The sequence below is a fragment of the Pseudoliparis swirei genome, chromosome 10 (assembly GCF_029220125.1).
Source record: "Pseudoliparis swirei isolate HS2019 ecotype Mariana Trench chromosome 10, NWPU_hadal_v1, whole genome shotgun sequence".
NCBI classification, from domain to species: Eukaryota; Metazoa; Chordata; class Actinopteri; order Perciformes; family Liparidae; genus Pseudoliparis; species Pseudoliparis swirei.
This window is the reverse complement of record NC_079397.1, coordinates 12,268,939-12,284,919: the sequence shown is the minus strand read 5'-3', so window position 1 is coordinate 12,284,919 and position 15,981 is coordinate 12,268,939. Positions and strand designations below refer to the sequence as shown.

At 43.1% G+C, this 15,981-nt stretch overlaps 2 protein-coding genes across 2 annotated transcripts in view; one reads left to right on the top strand and one right to left on the bottom strand.

Annotated features, from left to right (window-relative positions):
- Nucleotides 1–15,981, top strand: part of gxylt1b (glucoside xylosyltransferase 1b) — a 108,359-nt gene that overhangs the window by 41,754 nt on the left and 50,624 nt on the right. The gene's annotated exons all lie outside the window — the stretch shown is intronic.
- Nucleotides 1–15,981, bottom strand: part of pdzrn4 (PDZ domain containing ring finger 4) — a 43,074-nt gene that overhangs the window by 2,480 nt on the left and 24,613 nt on the right. The window contains exons 2-8 of the mRNA XM_056425106.1: nucleotides 11,542–11,789; nucleotides 10,564–10,666; nucleotides 5,583–5,681; nucleotides 4,045–4,107; nucleotides 1,949–2,050; nucleotides 1,632–1,748; nucleotides 115–1,179 (exon numbers count right to left, since the gene is read on the bottom strand). Coding sequence (XP_056281081.1) covers nucleotides 115–1,179; nucleotides 1,632–1,748; nucleotides 1,949–2,050; nucleotides 4,045–4,107; nucleotides 5,583–5,681; nucleotides 10,564–10,666; nucleotides 11,542–11,789 — 1,797 coding nt within the window. The remainder of the gene's footprint in view (nucleotides 1–114; nucleotides 1,180–1,631; nucleotides 1,749–1,948; nucleotides 2,051–4,044; nucleotides 4,108–5,582; nucleotides 5,682–10,563; nucleotides 10,667–11,541; nucleotides 11,790–15,981) is intronic.

Below are 15,981 nucleotides of genomic sequence, written 5' to 3'. Positions count from 1 at the left end.
TCTGTACGCCCTTTGTAGTTTCGGAGAATAATGCAACGCACAGCTCGTTGAGCATCAACGACTCGCGAGCAAAGCTTAAGGTCGACGCGTCTCTTCTTGATAAAAAAACCCTACCTGCATTTGCCTGGATCCTCCCTGGCCTTGATAGGGCGTTGTCTGGTAGGAACCATAGGGAAGCCCCCTCCTGGAATCTCTGCTCCTTCCTTTCTTCTCACACCTCTCGTCGTCCGCGGGCATGGCGGGGTCCGACTCCGACCGGGAAGGGTTGCTCTGGTCCGGGCTGCTGGAGATAACAGTGCCGGGTTCTGCCGGTCGGCTACAACCGGGCGTACCGTGGGGATCGGGGATGGAGACGGGGCTGGAGGCTGTGAAGGAAGCCAGTCGAAGGTTTTTCTGGTTGGTGATGCGGACGTGCCGATTCAGAGAATGATCAGGAGATCTCTCCGTTCCTAAAGGAGTCGACCGCGCACTCTCCGCCGTGTTGTAGGCACTGGAGCTGTCCTTCTCCCGAATCCTGTCGCTGTCCGACCGCTCGGGGTATTCGTGGATGTCGGCCAACCTGCCTTTTCGCCGGTGTCCGTCTTTGGGGCTTCGACCCGGTGAGCAGGACGCGGGCTGTGCGGGCTCCAGCTGGTGGGCCTGGCGAAGCTGATGTGCCTGCATGATGCTCTGGCACTCGAGCTCAATGCTGCACAGTTCCTCATTTAGCATCCTCAGCTCCTGCTCCACTCCGTTCCCTCCTCCGACGCCGTCGATGACATCTCCGTCCGCTTCTCGCTCGGTGACGCTGCACTCGATACTGTGTCGAATGGAGTACACGCCGCACTCGCCTCCGTTCCGGATTTCACACTTGAGCTCCAGAAGTTGCTGAAAGTGATTCTCTAAACCTAAACCCCCTCCCCCGCCATTGCATATACTGATGACCCCTTCGCGGCCTTGGCCTTTGGACAGTGTCCTCGGATCCTGGGTGTCCTGGGGCACCGCAGTCCCTCGCCTTGAGTGTGGATGCTCGACCCGCCAGCGCTCTCTCAGGCATTGGGCCGGGCTCCTCCTGTGGAGTCTAGCCAACAGTGGTTGGTGATCTGGACTGTCTGTGCTGTGACCGAACCCACTGTCTTTGTCTTGGTTGTTGGAGGAACACGTGGCTGTGTCAGTCGTCACCTCCTCTTCAGCGAGTAGCTGTTGCATGAAGAGAGATTAAAACAAACAGTAAGTCATCCTAAAGGCGCATTTCATTCATGCAAGACATTATGTTTATTGCGGATTATGATTGGGTTACAAGTGCATTGTGAACGGAGAATGATCAGCCAAATGTCTCTTGGGATTACATCCATAACGGACGATTCTGCACCTTACCATTTACGTCCAATGACAATGCAGTAAGTACAGTATATCTAGAGAGCCTGAAAGTTGGGATGTGGCACGTCTGATTTTCATGCTGGAAACCAGAGCTTGGGTCCCGTCATAGGCCAGTTAACACTTGCCATTCTTCTTACTGTAACCCCCATTATTTCACCACCTGGTGCTTTGGTAGCCCAAACTTAAATCTTTTTTTTTTTTGAGGCTGGCTCTGTGATTTTGTCCAATCTGGTCTCCAGTGTTGATGCATTTCTCTCAGCTTACGCTCTCACCTCATCCCCCCCGTCAAAGTTATGTTCCTTCTGCTTCCTCTTCTCCTCCAGGATTTCCATTTTCAGCTCCTCCACAAGCTCCTGTTGTTCATCATCCAGCCATACCTCCTCCTCCAGCTGAAATCACAACATCTTGTCAGAAACCTGTCTTTTGCCGTGTTGTTGTTGTGTGTGTGTGTGTATAGAAAGAAACCTCAGAAAATCACGCTGACAGCTCGAGGGACAGTAAAAGGCACTTAGACAGCGATTTGACAAGACAGGGATTCAAGAAAGAGCCGGGAGCCTGTGGAGGTGTGAGTGTGTGTCTGAGTGTTTACCTGGATTTCTGGTCTTGTCACCAGTAGGATGATGCTCCTTGCTTCTTCACTTGACAACAAGGCAACGGCTTTCTCTCGGTCCTGCACTTCGCAGCCATTTATCTGTACATCAAAGACAAGTGTAAGAGGAATTAACTTGAAGAAAGTCCCAACCACACACTAAAGAAAAGACCTGTACTTTAATAATCAGCATCTTCCTTTTCACTGACGTGAATAAATAGATAAGTTAAGTACAACTACCCATTGTTCCCTGAAAGACACAATCTGACACGGCTCTCTCCTCTTTCCACGCATTTTTTCTCCCATCATTAGTCTCTTTTCATACCTTTCTCTATCTCTCCATCCATCTTTCCTCCTTCCTTCCAACACATCCTCCAACTCCACCCAATCCCTAAGAAAGGCTGCATGCTCGGTGAGGGGAGTCAATTGCAAGTGCGTCGTCTGACCTCACGAGAGTCTGCTCTCAGCACACATCCAGAGACACACAATTAACTGTTCTGTGACAGGTGGCGTTCATCTTTTCCTCACTCGAGTAATGGGTCTGTCAGAAGAAGATAATAGGGCCGGCGGTACAGCGGGCCCCGCTCCCCACAATCATTCACACTCCCGGGATACAGAAACACTAGCGTGAGAAGATGGCGGTAACCAGAGAGTGCTATGTTTAATAAATATGGAGGAGAGGTAATGTTGTTCAGATTTAAAGGACATGCAGGAAATGTTCATCAATTGTCCATATTTCAGTATTTCAATATTTCTCTTGGAAAATCAAATAATACAAATATGCTTAGAGTTAAACTACATTGATGTACTAACTAGGCGATGCTTGAATGACCATATTCTTGGTAAATATTAGGAAACTCGTGTAAAGCTGAACAGTTTGGCTTTACAACATGATCAAGTTCGACAATTTGTTCCTACTAAATTCGTCTTAGTTTGGGCTATTTATGTTACTTTTGTAATTTACACTAAATTATGTCAGGCACAACACATTGGATGCTCACATACTGATTTAAAATAATATAGTAAAAAACATGCCATTAATATCTTAATCGTGCATTACAAATCATGCTTTTTTAAAATACTTTGCAAACATGTTATATCCATTTTAAATGTGTCGGTTCAGGGCACTGAAATGAAGAGATATGTAAACTGCATATTGTGCCCAGTTACGAACAAACCCACGTGGCTCCGTATTACAATGCCAGGTCATGCAGGAGAAACGCTTGTGTGCTGACCACGAAGTGACGGACTCATCATTTGTCTGTAAGCTGTCAGCGTAGAGTTACAGGCGGCTCGGCGCTAGAGGCTCAAATGGGCTTTCAGGGTAAGTGCAACAGGGCAGACAGTGAACTCATCAACCGGTGAGGTGGGTGAGGCTACACACACTTAAAAAACAAATAAACGTAAAATATATAAATATATGGGTTAATATCACAAATATCAGACATGGCTCAAATATCAGAAAATACCATCAAATTGTATAATTAGTAAGAGAAACTGTAGAGAACAAAAGGGTTCCAGGCAACTTCTGGTTAAGTCCTAACGAGGGACTGCTCACCTTTGCGACCTACTCCTGGAGTCACTAATTGGTGAGCTTAAAGTCAGGAGTGCAAAGCCTTACACTTTGTTAATCCTGTAATCCGGTGGGGAAACAATGGCCACTCAAACTGTTTTGCATTTGTAGACTCGATACAGACACAATCCAAAGTAGAACAAATATTCGCAAATAAGGTTGCAACCTTTTAACCGTGTGTTTTTTTGAGAGATCGACGAGGGTTTCTTTGTATTATGCGGCAGAGTAAGACGGAGAGGAGTGCCAGAGATGATGTAGGGCCTTGTGTAACTGAATGGGGCTTTAATTTCCCTGGCAAAATGAGGTGATTAAATATACATATGCTTGCCCAGACTGGAGACACCTGCTGCTTCGCTACGCTCTAAAAAGACTTGGAGGACCTCACTGTTTGCTCAAATAATGGGGTTTTCTTTTTTATATATATTCTTGTGTTAATACATCTAATATCAAAACCCAAGCACCTGTCATTAGTTCATGATATAACCTGTGTGAATGCACTGTGGTCACTGATGACAATAAGCACCTGTAGGATACGATCTCCCTCCTTGATGCGTCCATCTCTTGCTGCGTTGCTATTTGGCTCCACCTGCACAAAAGAACATGAGAATCAATGCTGACAGACAGACAACATTTTGTCCTTTCTTGTGAAAAACCCACTGATGCACTGCTCTCTAACCACTGCTCTCTCATCTCGCATATTTTCTTCATGAAGAGGAGCTTATTTTCTCGCCGACAACCTCGTATACTTCTTATACCACAGGCTTGTTTTCACAGCGTCTCTACGCTGACATTTGCTTAGTGGCTGGCGGCCGACACCGACTGATGCAGCATGGAAGTCCTTATCGTACAAGAGACCGTGTGAGTAAATAAAAACAATAAAATATTTATTGCACAGAAATTATTTTATTTTAATTGAATGCATCCCCGTGGGTATGCAACAACAATACAAGCCCCTCAAATTCCATAAACGTTGTTGTTCTTGCATTGAAGATCAAGAGCGGTAGCTCCATGTGGGGAAACAAATCCCGAGTGGAAACCGAGAAAAGAATCACGCACTTCCTAAAGTTGCACCGATGCTACGCATTCATACATTTTAATGGGGGAAATTTGCACTTTTATTATTTTTTTATCAGACGTTTCAAAATAGATGCGTTCGGTCGGTGGGAGACTGTCTTTACAATCCGTTGAGGGTTAGCAGTTTTCTTATTAACATACTCTCATCATTTATTATTTAACTTGTCTTGTTCAAGTAGAGCAGAGAAATAGTTAACAGATTCATTGATATGTAATTCTAAAAAGATTTAAAGAAACTAAATAAACTGTAATTCTGTCATTGAGATCCTTATGGCAGCATCCCCATAGCAGCTCATGTTTGCCTTGTTTTGTTAATACTGGGATTAAAAACTGCACCTGCAGTCAGATTAAACGTTTTATAACCCTCATAACTTCATCGTTCATTCAGCTTTGTTTTGCAAGGAGCAATGTGAACTTTTTAATTTTCTATGCGGAAAAAATCATTATAATTTTAATAAGAATCTATGCAATACCCCCTCTTTGTTTATCTTTTTTGGTATTCAGAGGCTGTATGGTAAATGAGTCATTTAACATACTGTGTGGGGAAAAGAGAAGGGTGTCGCTCAGAGTTAATTAAAACATTCAATTAAAACACATCAGAGCAGGAGGAGTGAGGAGGAATGAGAATGAACGGGAATCCCATTTCAAAGCCGACTTCCTCTTTTGCCATGCATCGCTCATTTAGAGTTGATATTTGACTAGCTGTCCTTCCTCCCTCATTCAGTTCTACTCGCTCGGTGCTTCAGGATATAAAGATGGGAATTGAAATGGGATTTCACGCCATCTTTTAATAACTTCCCGCTCCAAAGGAAACTGATCATGGGAACGTGTAGCTCTGTCAGACCTTGTCGGGGAAGAAGGTAATTGCGTGACCAGAAAAAGCAATTACTAATAAATCCTAAAAAAAGAAAACAGCTAAATGTGAGACCACTATGTTTACCTGTCGGTGTTAGCGTGGGACCAAATAACGGGAACATCTGTCCCTACCTGGCTGACATAGATGCCGCTGTCCTCCTCGTCGTCGGTCCTGTAGCACAGTGTCAGGCCGAGCTTCTCCAGGCTGTTCCGCCTGCACAGCTCCACTTCCTGTTTCACACACAAACAAACACATATTGTTTTAAACTACAAATGCTTTCCCATGGTGAACCTGTTATAAGTCGGTTTTTCCCCCCCCAGTGGATCTCATGGATTCCAAAACCCATATTGTTTCAAACGCAGAATTTACTCATTGGTTTCACAGTGCAGCTGAAAAGATACCGCCCAGGGGAGATGAGGTCCAACTGCAGGATGTTTATGCCCGACATCACGACCACTAATCCCCTTGGGGGGGGGGGCTGTTGTTCTGTAATCATAATAAGTAGTGAGACTGCTTCCAGCAAAGATAATCCACGTTAATTTGTTCTATACTGATAATATCCAGGCAACCTCAAAAGCCTACCTTTCTCTCTCTTTTACACACACACACACACACACACACACACACGCACACACACAAAGCACTTATTGGTGCTTAATATGCAATTAAGAGCATATTAGATGCCTCCACACGGCTCTCAACGTGGCGACAGCTGAGCCAGCGTCTCAAAGCTAATAGTGTTTACCTGGGGTGGGGGTGGGGGGGGGGGGGCATTGTTTTCATAATTAGAACACTTGAAGTTAAAATGTAGCATTTTTTTAGGGTTGGGATTGTTGAAATATTATGTTCTGGAATTGCCGAGATTTCAAGCAGTAGGCTCTCCTTTTAGCTCTCGTTTGCTCTCGACCAGCTCCTACAGACAGCGTCTGTATGCGTTGCTGCTTAATGTTAACTCTGTCAGTTGTTTGAACCCGAGCAGAGGACAGGAGCTTTATTAGAGCTCACCATGAAAACAGCTGCCTGCTGTGACTGATAATGAGGTTGAATCGACTAACGAGAGCATCGAGAGTGAACCGAAAGGATAAAACCAGTTGGCGGAAGCTAACACTCTTTCGAGCGAAGGGGAACTGAATACAACACTTTTTGCCTTTTCCACATTCTAATTTCTGTCATTGCTGAAATACAAAAATGTGAGGAAGTGCAGCACAACCAAAGCGGGACGAAGCCGTCACGCACATCGCTATCATTTCAGCTATGTGTATCAGTCAGGAACAGTTATAGCTGTAGGGAAAAAGGTACCAAGTTGATTGTGGAGCACAACTCATGTACACACACACACACACACACACACCTACACACACACACACACACACACACACACACTTACACAATAGAGGACGACACAGCTCACACGTAAACAAAGCCCCAGCGTGTGTCGATACACGGGGGCAGGTCTTCGATGGCTGTCGTAATGCTATTCCACCGCCTGGTCCCGTCCCACAGGACGCGTCTCTAAATTTAGCTCGACTCGCTCCTGGCTCCTTTTGATCTCTGCCGTGTATAAGGTAATAGGTAATCGCATAAAGATAACTCAAGGAGTAATCTTTATTAACCCCATGCTGCCAAATTCATTTCAGCACCGTGAAGTTGTGAAAGGAGGGGAGTGGGGTAAAATGAAGGGGTGGGGGGGCAAAAATTACCCCTCTTTTTGTTCTGTCATGGGAAGAAGCCTTAATAGCAGAGATTGGCAGGGGAAGTAATTAATTTCTATGGCATTTAACTCCCTGTGCAGACAGCCTTGACCTTCAAAGGTTGGGGTGTGTGAGGAGTTTCTAATATTGTTACACCATGAGCTAGTCCCGACTTCCCACACTCCTCACCAGTTTAGTACACTGGCGGAGTTGCCCGGACTCTGACAGTGAAATATCCGCTGCATACATTTAGATCAGACGGCACTAACGGCATTATGTCAGTGCACATTGGGAGCTACGCTGGATTATTGGAGTCTATTATCGTGCTGTGAAGCCCACGAGTGAAGATGTGTGGAGCCGCGGGTGCTGAAACTGGAGATAAACTCTATTTGTGATGATTGGATCCTAATCCGTCTAAATTATGGAACAGCGGTTGTGGTTTACATTAAAATTACATGTCTTCTGACTTTATAATATGCGTTAGGAGGGATCCCATTTAACACATGTTACTAATTAATATTAGAAATGTAGACGGGTGAGAGGTGACGCGCTGTCTTTCAGAGCCACATTGAACATCTGTTTGCACTGCCTCATGTTCATTGGCTCATTGTTTCCACTTTGCTGATGATGATATCCTTTCAGCTGCCGGTATTTCATCATGGCAGCCTTTAAAAAGTGATTCAGTCAGCCAGGAAAAACTCACAAATAAGAGGTTACCCATTGATACGGTGCTGTTTTTAGCTTATATTGGATGTTTCCCCCTCTAGTTCAGTGGTACTTTTCTATTTGGTCGTACATTGACAACCTCAACACAAACCATTTAGTGGAGGCAGCTCTTTAAAGTGTAAAAAGGCTTATCTTGTGTTAAAGAATATTGATTCAAACGTAAACCTGCGTTACGAACATGGGGGTGTGGGATTTATCAGGCAGTGATACAGATAGTGTCTCGTTGCATCATGATAACGGAGGGATTTTTGGAGATTGGTTCATACCACACGGTGCATACCAATATTTAGGAGGGTTTTGAGCATCAACACAGCCTTTAATGTTTATCAATGTTGAAAATCTGCTTTCTGGAAGACTGCTGGCGCTTCATTAATCACTGTTTAAACTGAGAACACACAGAGCATTCATTCAAATCTCGCATTACTGGAAGTGGATCTAAATATCTAAAAAAGGTGTTGCAAACTGCTACACAATTAACTCACATATCAAATTCAATATATTCAGTCATCGTGTTTTTTTTAAATGGCTTGCTAACGATCAAAGAAAAAAGAAAGAATAAAGAAATGTTGGCTCTGAAACTAAATTTCGACTGACTGCTTCCTGGCAATATTATACAAAAGTAGCAGGAGTCGTATTATGACAGCAGGAGTGCCCATGTGGACAATCAGTCGGAAGAGAAGCCCAACCTGTCAGAAGTAATGTTCCTGGGAATGGCAGCCTTATCCCGTACCATCCGAGAGGAAAGCCATTCGTGTTTCAGTTAGACACACATGGATGGACAGAGGTAAGTGAGGACGGCTGATTTGGCGTCTGTACGTCTGGCAGGTGCTCTGGGGTCATGTGCGTTTGTGTATGCGGGTTGTAAAGCTGACCTTGATCTGATACTACTGCTCTTACCGCACACAAGCCCTCCAAAGCCCCACCCCACCCCACCCTGACACACGCCGGAGACTCTTTCATCCAGATGATGCGATAAGGTAAGGCCACAGCTGGCAGCAGAGGAATCCTAATGACCCACAATGCAGTTCACTGAACCAGGAAGTGCCTATTAAACCAGGGAGGGCCGTTGACAGCCGCAAACGCCACACATCACTGTCACCTAGCGTGACCTCGAGGTCGTCTCTGAGTGGCATGGTTCATTTGTTACAGTGGAGACACCACAGGGCAGGGACAAAATAGCGTACATGCTAAAGTAAGACGTGAGAACAGGTTTCACGCCGCCTGCTAAACATCGGCATGTTAGCGATGTCTTCGCGAGCATGTTAGCATGACGACATGAGCTCAAAGAAGCGCTGTGCCGAAAGACGGCCGCAAAGAACCGCTAGCGTGACTGTAAGGAGTACTAATTAACCCTGAAAAGATGTCTCACCGTGCAATTAAGGGCAATATAAACATGTATGTTTTTAACACTTGGTAGTGACATGTAGCCTACTAATACAGTAAATGCAATCTCTGCAAACATATTTAACAATAAGCCCCCTTATTTAGAACTGAGTTCTATTTGTATGAGGGATACTCTGTATTTTGAATACGGTCTACATCAAACCAGACAAGATACTTTTTTTTAACCCTCCTGTTACCTTTAGGGTCAATTTGACCCCATTCAATGTTTAATGTCGGTGTTCCTTGGGGTCAATTTGACCAGAGGCTGTTTTTCACTGTCAAACATATAAGAAATATCAACTTTCTTATATATTTAAAGGGCTATTTAGGTAGTCAACAAACAAACATAAAGTACCTCACACTTAAACTTGGGAAACAATATTAATTCTAATAATTTTCTGGAGGTTTTAATTGCTGGGGTCAAATTGACCCCGAGGGTAAAATATGTTAGTAAATGTAAAGGTAACAGGAGGGTTAAATAAACACAGTTGATGATTCACCAGCCTCAACTGAACATATTCTGGTTGATTAATCAGTGCAAGGTGGATTAACATTCTGTAACGTTGCTCATCCTACCACAAAACAGCCACAATTCCAGTTCAGCGAGTGTTTGTCTAAAAAGAGGACACACATATTTCTGAAGGACAGTGCGAGACGAGAGGGGAACTAACAGCCCGTGACTGAAACACACTGGTGATTCAACAGGGAGGGATTTATTTTGGTACGATTAGATGAGGAATGGCCTTCCGTCTTCAACCCAGGGTCTTTGCTATGCTTCGCAGAACAATCTTGCGTGGATGCTGCTTTCACAAGGGATGGGCAATTTCCTTGTAGGCCTACTTTTGTGGGAGACAATCGCTCTTGAATTGTTGTGGTGCACAATTTGTTCTTGTATTGTTGTGGGACTTGTGAGCATCATACGTCAGGGCGATCCCTGGATTATCTCCAGAGATTGTTTATTTCTGACATGACAGTGGCCTCTTGTCCAACTGCATTCAATCTTGTTGGAACGGCTCGGAAACCTGAAGCCACAAAGTGAGAGATTGCACAAATGTTGTGCTGTGCACATCCCGCGGCTTCATATGGGTCTGATCCATCATTATCATCATTTTTCTCTTCATTTGAAAACTGAATTGCCTGCGTGTCATTAATGACCGACCAGTATGATGAAGACATATTTTTCTGCACCCATCAAAAGATGGTCAAATATAAGCACCATGGGAAGGATAATGAATTGAACACAAACGTGGTTGAAAAACTCTCATTATTTTTTCGATAATTCATTTTTTAATGATTTTTTTAATGCTCTTACCTCATACTCATACTCTTCAGTCCTCTCCACTTCTGCTGGGATATTGGACAGGTACTCTGGACATTCATGAAACTCATGCTCCATGGTTTGGATGGAATGACAACTAGAGAGAACAAAGAAGAAGAGATAGTTATCTTAAAGATCATTAATGTATGTTCTTGTTTGTATTAATTTAGCATCATATATGTTCATGTATGTATATGAATTTAGTGTCATCGCTAATTTGGAATAAGCTGCTCATGTATTGTGAGAATGACGTTATCACGCCGGTTAAATTAGGAGCATGTTTTAAATGGCTTCTTCGAGAAAAATTAAACCAACAAAAAAAATGCACGAAACATATCCTGATTGTTATCGTGCAATAAAGCACACCCCTTACATTGAAGTAGTTCTCTTATTTTGCAACAAAACTCCGAAAAGCAACGTAAACATCAACCGATCGACCCATAAATGCCACGACCTCTGCAAATTGCCACCGTGATAATGGCCCCTCCATAATCATTGACCCAGAATGGCAAATTGGTAGTTTTATAGGACAAATTGAATTCATCTAGTGGCCAACAAAGCCCTATTAATAGCCACAGAATGCACATAGCGCCAGAATGCCTGCTCCATCACCCCATTGGCTTTTAATCGTGCAGCAAAATCTCCCATTAAAGAAAATGGATGTCGCACACAAAAGCAATTATTACATGCGGGTTTGGCTCTGCATAATGATATCACGGGGGAAAAGTACTTATCTATGCTAGGGGTTTCCACACCACGATACAACTGCTTAATTACGACCATGAAATGAAAGAGGACAACAGTAGAATTATTGGGGCCATTTTTTCCTTCTTCTCCTGGTTCCAGCTAATAAAATACGGGGTAATCCTTCTCAACCTGTTCATGTCATCTCAGTGTGTGTACCAGTACCGGTCACGCACCTTTCCGTCTCGCATTGGCCGTAAAACTTGACTGCAAAGTGTTTGCGCTCACCTGTCAGACAATAGGAAGGGACAGATGTCCGGGACGGGAGGAGTAGCCGGCCGAAGCTTAGCCAGCGCCATGATGTGCTCGAAGGTGATGTCCGTCTGTGTGCAGACATCCGCCAGAAACACGTCCTGTGGCGCGCCGCCATGGCTGGCGGGGGCTCGTCGGAGAACCTGGACGACGATGGGGTCTCGCCTGATGGCCTCCACCACTGCCTCCTCATGGTCGACCTTGGAGAAGTTGCGCCCGTTCACCTGGGAGGGGATGAGGGGACCAAAATCATCACTTTCATGTTGAACGTTGTGGTGAAAAAGATGAAAACCCTAATCTGTTCTGTGCCCTTCTGAACGCCTTTCTCAGTGGCAATATGTACAATGTGTACCGTCTGAGTGAACCGTGTACACTTTATAGATCACAGTGACTTTGATATTTTCAAACTCTCATTCATCAGAGGACAATCTGACGGACGTGCATGCTCTTTTCACCAACTACCCATTTAGTCACACCTGGGAGCCTCGCAGTACTTTTACACATGTCTCCAGCAAAGCAACTACAAGTTAAGTGCTTTTATAAAAGGGCACTTTTGCAGTTATTCTTGATGGAAATATACTGAAATGAATCTCCCTTGTTTTTACCTACTCTTTCCCAGCAGCTCCAGACCTTTTGGCTGCTCCTAACAAATGTGCTTCTCTTTCCTTCTGGCTGCTGCCACACTTACACACACTGTAGATTACAGCATGTGTTGATTGTGAAACACTCTTTAATGAGCTCATTTGATCTGGTTTTGTTCCAGTATTCTTCTTCGAATCGATATAACTCAAATGCATTATTTACATTGCATTCCCACCATTAAGCCCACAACGCTTATTTATAATAAATAATAAAGATTTAAACAAATGACCAGCAAAGTGAGAAAGAGAAGCGAGACAATGATCCATCGGGGTTTAGTCAGTTTTAGCAAGCAGAACCTACTTAATTTGGAAGATCAGGAAAGGTTGTGCCACAAGGGAATCAGTGCAGAAGAGATGTCATACTGACAGCTGTCAATGTGAACACACACACACACACCTGTTTAATTGTAACCCAATTGGTTTAACCTCTGTTTGCCGAGGCTGTGAAGTTCATTTTCAGCCTGAAATTGATTGTTTGCATTGATTTCGGATGTCTGAGAGGATCAGAGTTTGTCAAGGGCTTAAAATGTGGACGCATCTGCTTAATGTCAGCATCATTATTTGGAGAACAAATTAGAAATATGTATAGAGTTACATTCTGAAATGTCTCTTGTACTTTATATTTTAGTCTGGTGGAGGGCTTAGTAGCAGCAAATTGGTTGTCATGTTGTTGGCATTATACGACTTATGGACTTATGGACTGATTGGTTCCTGGAGAAACCAATCAGTCCACATCCTACAGACATCTGCATTTGGCAGTTGACTTATGACTGCATCTAACCCGTGGCCTTATTGTTTATATTTTTCTTAAAAGTTCTCCTCCACAGCATTTCATCGTCCCATTTCAATCTATGTGCACCTCAGAAGAAATATCGAGAAAGTTCCACAACATTGTAGAGTTGTAATGAGATCCAGATGGACACATTAATCTACTATCAGAGGGAGTGCTAGAGAAGCAGGAAGTGATGGTGCGGGTACACCTGCCCGTGTGTTTACCCGCTGTTGTTCCTCTATTCAATCTGCCTGTTGGTGAGCTAACTGGGGGCTGATTAATAGCCAGCAGCTGTGACAACGACCGGGCATAATGGGTTAGAACGAGCAGGTTTTATGTGCGTGTGTACTTATTGGTGCACAACGCACATTTTGTGGATAATATAGACTTTATAAAGCATTAACGATGATTAAACCACAAATGAGGAGATAAAGAGGAGCAGATGAGTTTGGGAAGGGTTTTAATGCTCTGAGACAATTGAGATGTGGATTAGGTAAAGTGGTTCACAATCAACATCCTTCACATATTCATTTTTTTGACGCGTCACATTTAGCGTGCTTTCAATCGTAATGTAATGAATCTATATTTCTTAGTTGTGTCTACTTTCCCTTTTTAATCACACATATTCTGCAATTAACCTTCAGTGACATAGAGGTCCGTAATAAAGTATATTCCATACGTTTCGTCAAAATATTCTCACGTTCCGTGAATAATATTTTTCTCTGTGGTTTCCCGTTTGAATATTCTTGTTTACCCTTGTAATTACTTTCCTGAAGGGATTGTATTCGTACGGCATTTCCTTCTCCATCCATCCGTGTGTGTAAGATGCACGAGATCCGTACTGACGCGTGTAGGTGTGCGGATTCCATCTATATCACAACAGTAATTCCATTTTGATTACAAGCACCCGTTCTCATATCTCCACTGTGCTCCCCGTGACCAAGCTGACAGAGAGACCATATCAACTCGATGCATCATCTGATATCGCCCAGGAAAGTTCCGCGAGAACACTCAAAATAGTAGAGATCACGGTAGTCCATAGGGACGGCTGTAATGAACCAACCATCTAGCGCAGCCTTCATATACCTCTCAAGTTAAAGGTTACCATTGCCAATAACAATGGTTCCCAGTAGCCTTAAACCAAAGCCTCTTGTCTCTCCAAACACTCTTCCTTTAAATGTCAAGGTTCAAAGTGGTGTGCAAGAGTTTGGGACTGCAGAATATACCATAGCTTGTGTATGTGTGTGTGTGTGTGTGTGTGTGTGTTCAGTGAACGCAGTAGGTCATCATCAATCTACAGCCTTTACTGAAAATGTAATTTGCTTGTTATCGGCTCCCTTTTTGTTATTACTCCTCGAGACCCTCATTGCGTGGTGTTTGTCTTGTTATCTACACTGGTCTTAGAGGCAGTGACGATAGAAACTGTAAAGTTCTGACCCAGTGAAGCGTCAGACCGTCTGATGGTTTTAAGTCTTAAAATGCTTAGATTAGATATCGTCTATGATGCATTGCTACATATATTCACACAAATGAGAGAAATAAAACCATTTGGCTGCTCAGTCCGTGAGAAAATATTCAGCAAAAGTGGACAAAATAAATACATGGGTCAAAACATAAAGGGAGAAACCCTTTAATTGCTCAGTGTGTGGACAAATGACAAGTCATAGAGTGAGAGCATTAAGCTGCTTGATTTGTGCTCATTCATAAAACTACTGTACTTGTAATTATCTGAACAGATGATTTTTTTAAAAAGTGTTTTAAATTAACTGACTTGGATTCTTATGATTCTGTGTCAGATGTTTGCTGTAAAAAGGCAAGCACATCATTGGCATACTTTTCCTTTTCTGAGGTTATACATAGCAAACATTAAAAAAATGTCTGCTCTGAGCTTTAAAATCTCCAAATAATGTTTACTATAATCACATTAAATTGGATATATTCTATTCTTTCATACTATGACGTTTTGCACATTTTCTCAACAATACGTTGCACATGTTTCCACAAAGCTACTACTTTCATTTTAAAACATATATTGTAGCAGACTTTTTTGAAATGGTATTTCTTGTTATTTTTAGTGATATATTTATGTTTTTGTTTTTATGTTGTCTTATATGATTATGCTTCGTATGCACCAAAAAACTAATGAAATTCCTTGAAGGCTAACAGCCCACTTGGCAATAAACTACATTCTGATTTAAGGGTGCAGAAGAAAGAATAAATCAATCTATCTGAGCAGCTTTAAGGCTCTTAGTGTTTACATTAGCCTGCTCAACTAAACTACTGTTGAGCTGGATTAACCTGTGTTGTTGTTGCTGCTGTTTTTTTAATCTTGATCATGTTTTGGATTTAGCAACCTCATAATGTACGTGGTATAACAAACTGAAATACTAACATGTTAGATTCATCAACAATGATAATGGAAAAGGGTCGGCAATACACTCCCCTCTAGCTGTGGCTAGCTCACCATGCCAGCTGTATCTACATGTCGTGTTCCTGCTTTAGCAAATTTGGTCTTGGGAGTTTTTAGATATAGATTTATACAGTTACTGCAATTGTATACCTCATGTTTATTGTCCATGACAACCTTAATTCAGAGCAGTGTCTCCTCTCTCCTCTAATGAAAAGTCATGTGCCTTTTCTTTGATATCCACTTCTTGACATGGCTCTACAAAGACTTTAAGGTCACACACACACACACAAACGGCGAGTCTGGGCTGCCAACCATTAATGTCACATTTTGCTGCCTGTGATGCACCAATTACACACATCATTGACTATTCGGGTTTACTCGCGGGCCGTGCTGTGGAAATGGTTGCTACATGTGTTGAGACGGGATTGAAAGGAGCAGAGTGAGAGCCAATCAGTGCCGGGCCTGAGGCTTTCAATATGCTCAAGAGAGGACTCATGTCGTCAACCTTTAAACGTGTCACACCGTTGGATCAGTGGGGCACTAAGACGGCTAAATGTTTTCACTTTTGAATACAAAAAGTAGCAATAAGGAAA